Consider the following 11,093-nt stretch of genomic DNA (forward strand, 5'->3'; position numbering starts at 1 on the left):
GCCTGGTCTTAACTCGAGATAGTGGAGGCTAACATGGTTAATCTAGGGCCACCAGATGTTATGCAACTGATGGAGATATGGCTTTGAGAGCAGAGGTGATAACAGGCTGAAATGCTTTCTTGTGGCAGAGGTGCCGCTAGACAGCCGGGATGCGGCTTTGAGAGCCGAGATGGTAACAGGCTGAGGTGCGGCCTTAGGAGCAGAGGTGCAGCTAGACAGCTGGGATGTGGCTTTGAGAGCCAAAATGGTAACTGGCTAAGGAGCGGCCAGACAGCTAGGATGTGGCTTTGAGACCCTAAATGATAACAGGCTGATGCTTATAGATGAATACAATGAGCGGTGAGGCCGCAGGCACAGCACAAACCAGGAACACCGTAAGCAGCACAAAATGAACATTAGATGATGCAGTGAGAGTGTAGGATTAGAGCTCTTAAACTCAGCAGAACAGGCACAGATGAGAAGGACCACAACTGGCAGAAACAAACACGCTATAGCCGGCAAGCTATATGATGAGATGAACCAACAAGCTTAAGAAAGGTGCTGAATCAATGGATACTAGGGAGGTGATTAATGGAATCTACAGGTGAGAAGGGCATGTCATCCAGTATGACAGGTCATAGACCGATGTTCCAATCTCCTAGCAACTGGAGATGCCATCCCAGTACCGCTGGTACGTTGTCCAGGAGCAGGATTCCGGGAGAGTGACTGGCGACCTGGGGGAGAGACACCCGGAGCACAAGTAAGTAACAAGGCGAGCTGGCAACTTGTAACAGTACCCCCACTCCGTTGATGAGGTATTAAGAAACTCCTGGAACCAGGTTTGTTGGGGATGTCCTTCAAAAATCTCTCTTTTAGCTTCGGAGCATGTAAAGACCTCGCAGGTACCTTCACAGAAATAAGGAGAGAAAATGAAGTGTCATATGTGGTGCACTGTGTATTTAAAACATAACCTTTATTACTTATTGGTTAATGCCAAATAATGATGGGAGAACATTGAATATTGGTTAAAAATAAAGAGATGTGTCACCAAAGAAAGAAATCGTGATTTAAAAAGGAGTTACTGCGCATGTATTTTCCTCAATAATGTCACAATAAAAGTTGTCCGGCATTTATCTATGAATTTTGTCTGTTTATTTATCGATTCAAATACGATTCAAATACGGATATTAATTCACCTAGGTGTATCACACTTATATCATATACAGTATCTTCTCATGTTACATAATATCCTCAGATTAATATACTATCTTTATAGGTCATTCATAAACTCATATTGGAGTTCAGCCATTTAATAGGTGTGTTTGAGCTGCAGTATAACTATATATAGAACCGAAAGTACAAATCCCTCTTCAAATCCCACATATCCTAAAAATTTGATTTTTGAAGCATTTTCTAAATCAAATTCGATTTGTTTCGTTTTTTTGAACAGTGTTTTGCTGTTCGATACTGCATGTTCATGTACAAATTGAGCAGCAAATCCCACTTCAAAACGAACTTCAAATCCGAGTCATAGTTCTGATCTCCTGAGGAGATCCGGGTAAATCCAGGTCGTGGTTCTGATCTTTTTTCGGGTTGGAATTAGGATTTTAAATCTGAATTTCGGGTTTTGGATTGCATAAATTACATGATTTTTGCTGTTTTTTTATACTTTTATATCTATATTTTATTTTAAAAATCCAGATCCAAAACCAAAACACTTGAAGGTGGCTTTGCAAAACCAAATCCAGATCCAAAACCTTGAAGGAGATACAGACCCAAAACCAAAACCAAAACACAGGGGGTTGGCGCACATCTGTACTGAGGGCCTGATTCAGACCCGCTCGTGAGCGCTGAGCGCTTGCAAGCGCGTCGATGTTGGCCCAGTGCGCATGCGCACGAGGGAGCCGGCTCCATCGTGCACATGCGGGAGACCCGGATAGCGACGGCCAAGCCGTCGCTCCGGGTCTTGCTACAAAGGGGGAGTGCTGTCGATGGTGAGTGACAGCACGCCCCCTTTGGTGGGCGTGCCGGGGGTGTGGCTGCCCAGACGGAGGCGTTCCCATGGGAATGCCTACCATCTGGGGCCGGCCCCACTGACATCACAAGTGATGTCAGTGGGAGTGCTCTCGGCTCTATCATGGCTTGCGGCAGTGAGACCCTACCACAAGGATTTTGTCGCAAGCTTGATGGTCGCAATGGTTTTGACCATCGCGACCATCTTTTTGGCCGCTCGCTATAGTTGTGGGTGGCCCCCCACAGCTAAGGTGAGCGGCCTGGAGGCCGCTAAAAAAAAACAGAGGGACGGCCCTGATTCAGAGCGAGTGCTCTGTCAGAGCGTCCGGCTCTGAATCAGGGCCTGAGTACAGTAATATGCACTGCATCTCGAAAATACACTATACACATTTTTTAATTAGTTTATAAAATAATGGGATTTTTTTAACACCAGGAACCGAACATGTCTACTTTGAAAGAATTGTTTTGGGGTGCAGAAGATGGTGATACCACACAGTAGCTGCTACTGAAAAATACACTGTGCTAAATTTTAATTCTATTATAAAAGTCTAGCTATTTTTTTATATAACAGGAAAATAAAATTACTTGTTTTCAATAATTGTTTTGACACTGAAAAACACACTATGCTAAATTTTTAAATTCGAAGTTTTGAAGCCTTATTTTGATGGAAAGTTTTAAGTTGATTGGTTATATGTTTTTAGCTTGGTGTGCAATCCTTTATTTGCTCTTAGGCAACTGTTCCCTGCTGGTAAATGATACAACCTGTCCAGACATGCTTTCCTAAGAGAGCTGAACATCGAGTGATTTGCATGTTTGATCTTTTTGTAATTTTGTTCATTCTTTTTATTGTCAGCCACCATACTAACTTAAATATAATGATTCAATACAATTTTAATTATATGATTTCACAATTAATTTACTTTAATTAATTCCAAATTATATTTTCCAGTGTCTTTATTTTGGATAAGTATGTAGAGTTAAGTCTTAGCGGAAAATTGCGGATATCAACCATTAGGGAGTTTAGAAGAGCATAAGACATATATATTCTGCCTAAGCTGGGTTAAACCATGAAGTTGGAGGTGCAGTGTCTCTTTAAGATTTATTTATATATTAATTCCCTTTCTTCTGGGATAATTTGCATTTCATTGGGTTACAGTCTATAGAAGTTTCGGGGGCTTAGTGGGTTTTATATTATTGCTTGTCCCTTCAGGACATTGCTCCCTCCCTACCCTTTCTGATTGTTTTTTTGTGTTGCAGCTGAAATAACAGAAGTTATAAGTTGATAGGTTATGTGTTTTTTTAGCTGAGTGCACTCTCCTCTATTTGATTATAGGCCAATGGTCCCTATCAGGAAATGACGCAGCCCATCCAGGCTTGGTTTTTCAGGAGAGTTGAACTCAAATGATTGATTTGCATTTTATTTATTGTCATTTTCCATTATTTTTGTGTCTGCCACCATACTAACTTTAGTTCAAGAAACAATTTTTTAAATATCAAAATAAATTTGACCTAATTTAATTCCAAATCCTGTTGCCTGGTGTCTTTATTTTCAGATAATTATTTGGAATTACAGTCAGGTGCATAAATATTGGGACATTGACACAATTTTCATATTTTGGCCTCTATTCACCACCACAATGGCTTTGAAATGAAACAAACAAGATGTGATTTACCTGCAGACTTTCAGATTTAATTTGAGGGTAATTACATCCAAATCAGGTGAACGGTGTAGGAATTACAATGGTTTCTATATGTGCCTCCCACTTTTTAAGGGGCCAAAAGTAATGGGACAAACTAAACAATCCTAAATCTAACTTTCACTTTTTAATACTTTATTGCAAATCCTTTGCAGGCAATGACAGCCTGAAGTCTGGAACGCATAGACATCACCAGACGCTTGATTTCATCCCTGGTGATGCTCTGCCAGGCCTCTACTGCAAATGTCTTCAGTTCCTGCTTGTTCTTGGGGCATTTTCCCTTCAGTTTTGTCTTCATCAAGTGAAATGCATGCTCAATCGGATTCAGGTCAGGGGATTGACTTGGCCATTGCATAACATTCCACTTTTTAGTCTTAAAAAACTCTTTGGTTGCTTTTGCAGTATGCTTCGGGTCATTGTCCATCTGCACTGTGAAGCTCCGTCCAATGAGTTCTGAAGCATTTGACTGAATATGAGCATATAATATTACCCGAAACACTTCAGAATTCATTCTGCTGCTTTTGTCAGCAGTCACATCATCAATAAATACAAGGGAACCAGTTCTATTGGCAGCCATACATGCCCACACCATGACACTACCACCACCATGCTTCACTGATGAGTCATGAGCAGTTCCTTTCCTTCTCCATACTCTTCTCTTCCCATCACTCTGGTACAAGTTGTTCTTTGTCCCATCTGTTCATAGGATGTTGCTCCAGAACTGTAATGGCTTTTTTTAGATGTTGTTTGGCAAACTCTAATCTGGTCTTCCTGTTTTTGAGGCTCACCAATGGGTTACATCTTGTGGTGAACCCTCTATATTCACTCTTGTGAAGTCTTCTCTTGATTGTTGACTTTGACACATATACACCTACCTCCTGGAGAGTGTTCTTGATTTGGCCAACTGTTGTGAAGGGGATTTTCTTCACCAGGGAAATAATTCTTCTGTCATCCACCACAGTTGTTTTCCGTGGTCTTCCGGGTCTTTTGGTGTTGCTGAGCTCTCTGGTGCGTTCTTTCTTTTTAAGAATGTTTCAAACAGTTGATTTGGCCACACCTAATGTTTTTGTTATCTCTCTGATGGGTTTGTTTTGATTTTTCAGCCGAATGATGGCTTGCTTCACTGATAGTGACAGCTCTTTGGATCTCATATTGAGAGTCGACAGCAACTGATTCCAAATGCAAATGTCACACCTAGAATTAACTCCAGACCTTTTACCTGCTTAATTGATAGTTAAATAATGAGGGAATAGCCCACACCTGTCCATGAAATAGCTTTTGAGTTGATAGTCCCATTACTTTTGGTCCCTTATAGAGTGGGAGGCACATATAGAAACCATTGTAATTCCTACACCGTTCACCTGATTTGGATGTAATTACCCTCAAATTAATTATGAAAGTCTGCAGTTAAAGCACATCTTGTTTGTTTGTCGGGATGCCTCCTGTCAGAATACAGACAGCGGCATCTCGATAATTAGTATCCCAACAGGGGTCGGGTAAGTATACTTACCCTCCCATCCTTCTCTCCCTAACCCTCCATTTTTGTATCCTAACACTTCCTACTCCTCACGTTAACCCTCCCCGTTAGTGCCTAACTCAAAACCCCCCCAGTGGTTTCTATCCCTAAACCTCCCCCTAGGGGTGCCTAACCTTAACCTCCCCCCAAAAAACCTAACCCTAACCCCGCTACGATCCTCAAACCTAACCATCCCCCCCTGCGGCTAACACTAAGGGTGCCCCAGACTACCCTTGTTCGGGATGGCGTCCTTTGGCTTTCTGGCGCCGGGATTAAGATAGGAGTCAGTATATCAATACCTATCTTAAGTCCCTTGTTGGGATTCTGATGTCGGTATTGAGACCAGCGGCCTTGCGGCCGCCGGTCTCATAGCTACATCCCATCTCGTTTGACAGGCACTGTTCATCCATTTATAATTGGAATCATGTATCTAATTTGTCAGGCATTGTATGTCCATTTACTGTGTGGTAGTTGTTTAATTATTGCTATTCTATGATTTAACAGTCTCCTATTCATCCTTTGTAATATCAGGTAAAACTGCTGCCATCAACCATTTAAACATAAATTTACTTGGAATGTTTTTATTCTGTACAGAAAAATGTATGATCAATATTTCTAAAAGTAAATTGTAATTTGCATCTAAAATATTCTTGTGTAACTTATACAGTAGCTATCTGCTATGCATTGTACAGGAATTCAGAGGAAAAGTCTGTATAATCCTAACTCGCATCTCCTTCAGCTTTAGACCATAGATCAGAGGATTTAAGAGTGGAGGAACCACTAGCACTTGTACTGACATGACGGTCCTCAGCTCATAATTCAGGTTTTCGGGTATAAAACGGTAGACAAAAACCTCAAAGAGTAAATTAGAAGCATAGTTTGTGATGGTTATTAAGTGAGGAGTGCAGGTCTGCAAAGCTTTTGCTCTGAAGTCCTTTGAAGACTTTAGACAAATCCTAAAAATCTGAATGTAGGAGATGACAATCAGCATTGGCATTACAGCTGTAAATGTTGAGGCAATAAAGAGTCCGAAGACATTATTCACGGTAACATCAACACAAGAGAGTCTCACTACTGACCAGTTATCACAGTAGACTTTCAATATGGCGGTGTCACACAGAGGAAGTCTAATTGTGAGATACAGGTGGATACCAACCAGGACGATTGTGTAAAGCCAGGCTGAGGCAACCAGTTTGTAGACTGTGGCCAAGGACATTATGTTGTTGTATCGCAAAGGATTGAAGATACACACATAGCGGTCATACGCCATGATGGTTAGAATGGTCATTTCACATCCAGCATAAGTATGAATACAAAATACTTGTGTAACACAGCCAATGTAAGAAATGGTCTTCAGGTTGTTAATTAGATTGAAAATCAGACTGGGGAAGAAGGTAGTGCTGCCATAGAGTCCATTAACACACAGAGCAGACACAAAGAAGTACATCGGCTCCTGTAGGGTCTTGTGCAATAATACATTTGAGATCACTGCACCATTGAGGAAAATGATCATAAGGTATATAAGAAAAGCTAGAATACCGTAGATGTATCTGAGTGATGTAATTTCCTTAAAGCCAAGCGTCAGCACCAAGGGGTGAGAGTATGTGTAATTCCCCATATTACTAATTGTCTCAGTATCTGCAAGTGAGGAAAATACATGACACTGATTGTTAACCAGAAAAACTGATTATCCATTACCATGCTAATTTAATTAAAACGTTCATGAATTATTCTTTACCATGAAATCCACAAAGCTTCCCACTGAGATATGAAAGCACATACCTACTGTGGGAAATCTATAGTTTACTTAGTCTCCAGTTGGTCACTGGTATTCCATGTTTAGCAGAGATATGAATTTAGCACTCCCTGAGGAAGGTCGTGAGAGGCTGATAAACATTGGAGCTCATTAACTACAGACAGACACCTGAGTTTATTCAATTTATTCCAACAACTACAGTCTCTTCACCAGCTGGCAGAGTTGAGCGGCCGGAGTACTGCACAAGCTGACACCAGGGAACCGCCCAATCCTGCGAGAACTAAGGTTTCCCGGAAGTCTTGCGACAGCCATCGCTCCTGGGGTGTATCTATGATGAGTACAGTGTGTGCAGGGAATATGGGCCTCTGGGTCCAGGGAGTACTACACCGCACACACTGAACCCAAATTTTTACTACTTACCTCTCTGTAGTCCCACGTCGGCATTACCAATGCTGCCTGGAAAATGTCTGGCACACTTTGAGCATGCGCAGTAGGGAAATCTCGGCAGACATTTTCCCGGTGAGCTATGCATGTGCAGTAGACTCTGGGAACAGACTAGTGCCCAGAATCTACTGCTGCGGCGCTGTGCTTAGTGCGTTGCCAGCCACTGGAGAGAGAGAAAGGGACCCCGGATGGAGACTACACACAAGCCCCCTCCTCTCTTAATATGCTCCTGCGGTGATCCCTGAGGTAATCACACTGGTGATTATCGATACTCCAGTCACCCGCAGAGGTAACCAGATCCCAGGACACAGACCCGGAGGTGAGTGCGGCAGAGACAGAGGGGTAAGATTGTGGACATGGGGGGGATGGGACGCCGACTCTTCTGAACACAGCACCCATACAGTACTTCTAACAAGTGTATCCACCATTTTTTTTTTTTTTTTAATTCACCATACATACAGTATGTAGCTTACCTAAACCCGAGACTTTTTATTCTCACATCATGAATGCATTTATAATGAGTTATTCATATGTATTGCAGCACTGTTACTCCATTAATAAATCATTTACATCCAGTGGCGGAACTCCCGGAGACAATGGAGTCATTTGCCGTCAGGCACCAAACCTGAAGGGGGCACCTGGCTCCATAGTCACCCGGCCATTCTGGGCACTGCTGAGGAGCTGCATGGAGAAGGAGCGCCATTGATCGGTGCTCCACCTCCAGTGGTGTAGCTGTGGAGGTCACACCCCCTGCACCCTCCATTTGCCGGGTGTCCGCTGAGTGTGTTACCAGTGGGTGCCTGGCTCCTTCTCTCCCCCTGCAGTAGCCAGAGGACAGAGCTCACTCCTGAGCTCCGGTTTCTGGGTCCCGCAGTGCACTATGGGAGTGACGTCAGGGGGCTTACTACTGGGGGCATTACAGGGGGCTTATTACAGGGGGGCTTACAACTGGTGGCATTACAGGGGGCTTACTACTGGGAGCACATTACAGGGGACTTACTACAGGGGGCATTACAGGGGGCTTACTACTGGGGGCTTATTATGGGGGCTTACTACTAGGGGCACTACAGGGGGCTTATTACAGGGGGCTTATTACAAAGGGTACTACAGGGGGCATTACAAGGGGTTTACTACTGGGGGCTTACTACTGGAGGCACTACAGGGGGCTTATTACAGGGGGCTTACTACTGGGGGCACTACAGGGGGCGGCATATGGGGGCACTACAGGGGGCATTACAGGGGCCTTACTACTGGGGGCATCATATGGGGGCACTACAGTCGCATTACTAAAGGGGGCATCATATGGGGGGGCCTTACTATTGGGGGCACTACAGGGGCCTAAATACTGGGGGTACTGCATAGGGGGACCATTACTGGAGGCACTGCATAGGGGGACCATTACTGGAGGCACTGCATAGAGGGACCATCACTGGGCGGCACTACATAGGTGGGCACTGCATTGGGGGACCTCTACTGAGTGCACTGAATAGGGGGATCACTACTGGGGGCATTGTGTAAAAGGAACTGCATAGGGGGCGGCAGCAGCTGGGGCTGGCATAGGTGCTGGGGGGGTGGTACCTTTTAATTAGGGGGGTGCCAACATTTATCTTTCCTCCGGGCACCTGGGATAAAGTTACGCCACTGTTTACATCATACATTAGCCCTAGCTTCTGTTACAGTCTCATTCATATGGCACTACCACATGCCAAGCACAGACCCCCTCCCCCCTTTTTCAAATACCAGTATATGTTTGCACAATCATAGTTGACGTACTGTAAATAGCCGTAAAAGCTACTTTTTTTTTTTTTGCTTGGTTTATATACCAAAAAAGTTGTATTGTATGGAGAGCCTTCAACGTAAAACTGTTTTGAATTTTTTTTTATTTAGGTAAATAGATGAGATTTGTATGCCCATAATAACCTATACAGCATACATGAACTGTGGTGGGGCTGCAAAGTAAAAACATGTGTACTATAAAACACTCTGTATTTGTTCATGTATTTTGACACTTACCTACTACATAATATACATACTACATACTACATATAGGTTCTGAGGGAAGTTGTACAGTGTGTCTGCATTTAGCCACGTGCTATACATTAGCACATTCCGTGCGTGAAAGCAGAGAGCAGTTTAGTTAGTGACGAGTAATAAATATATTGCTGTCTCAGTATCAGTGGCCAAATACAAATGTGGCAAATGATAAAAGGGGCGAATATTCAAAGGTGTCACAGTATATACAGTTTTCACCATTGGGGGCCCCTTCAAACTCTTGCTATGGGGCCTCTAAATACCTAGTTATGCCCCTGCATGTAGTAATGAAGGAAAGTGTACACGAGAGTATGTAGTAAGCCACCGGACACTGTAATTATGCACGCCTACAGAGGCGGCACTGCTGCTGGTGGAGCATCGCATTAGCGGTTGAAGTTGCGTACACACTGTAATTTTGGTCCAATATGGCCCGCTCATTGTCATATCTATAATGGGTGCAGGGTGTGCCGTGCACACTGGCCCCTGGGTCCAGAGGGACCCACACTGCAAATTTGCTGCACTGGACCCTCTCTCCGAGCATCTGGATACAAACTAAATAAGTGTTCCAGGATCAAGCTTTTAGTTGGACCATCTACCCCTCATAAAATAAGATGTCGATTAGAAATTGACCGTACAGTATAGGCTATTTTTTAATCATAGCTATATTTAAACTTTGTATTTTAATATACATTATAGATGTGTATTTTTCTTGATAAGTGTCTCTCGGTTTAAGAGATTCCACCACTGGTAAAAAGAGTGAAGGACTAATATACCACTCAGATCAGCCTGGATATCCTTATACCATGCACATACAGTATTTAGCTATTTATTAGTATATACACTATTGGTCAAAAGCTTGAGAATGCCCCAATATTTCCAGTTTTTTAGTAAAATTTAAGCCATTCAAAAATAGTGAATAACCAGAAATGGGAACGAGGAAATAGGTAACTGTTAGAGGTTGAAGAAAAAAGTTTAGGTTAGCAAAACCGTAAAAATGGATGTCAGTTAAAAAAAGAGGCCTTTATGGGGGAACAAGTAATGGGGTTAGGAACTTACAGCTGTTCTGCAACAATGATAAAGAGGCTGCCTGAGCCATGAGGCTCCACCACTGAGCTACTGAGGACTGGGAGAAGGGCTTATGGACCGATGAATCCAAATGTTGAATCTTTGGTTCATCGCGCAGAGTTCTGTACGCCGTTGAGCAGGTGAAAGGATGGCTCCTCAGTGTGTGAGGTTTATTTACTAAGGGTGGCTTCAAATAGCTGTCGCGTTCCACCATGTTTAAGCACAAAACTGAAAAGGGGCCAATGCTTGTAATAATAATACCCTACGTAATACCCTACGTTTTGCATAGTCTTTTAAAATCTCTAGCTTAAACACATTGGGAAGCATCTGCGTTTATAAGTTGCTGATGAGTAAATGAACCCAGGTAATACCAACTGTCAAACATGGAGGAGGTAGCATGATGCTGTGGGGTTCATTTACTGGGTCCTGAGTCAGCGACTTGCACAGAGTGACTGAACCAAAAACTACAGCAGCTGCATGCAATACTCTCTGGTCTATGCCTAGTTGGCCAAAATAATGACCCAAATTATACTGTACCTCCAGGCTCGGTCAGAGCTACCTTCCAGGAAAAAAAAACAAGACGATAGGCTCC

At 43.1% G+C, this 11,093-nt stretch overlaps 1 protein-coding gene across 1 annotated transcript; it reads right to left on the minus strand.

Annotated features, from left to right (window-relative positions):
• Nucleotides 1-5,875: 5,875 nt before the first annotated feature.
• LOC148523966 (olfactory receptor 52E4-like) lies at nt 5,876-10,715 on the minus strand. Its single transcript, XM_088472457.1, has 2 exons — nt 10,493-10,715; nt 5,876-6,843 (listed from the first exon to the last, which is right to left on the minus strand). Exons 1-2 carry the CDS (start codon nt 10,713-10,715, stop codon nt 5,876-5,878), a joined length of 1,191 nt encoding a protein of 396 aa, XP_088328583.1.
• Between the last annotated feature and the right edge of the window lie 378 nt (nt 10,716-11,093).

This window comes from Taudactylus pleione, unplaced genomic scaffold (assembly GCF_031769625.1).
Source record: "Taudactylus pleione unplaced genomic scaffold, aTauple2 ptg000124l, whole genome shotgun sequence".
NCBI lineage: Eukaryota > Metazoa > Chordata > Amphibia > Anura > Myobatrachidae > Taudactylus > Taudactylus pleione.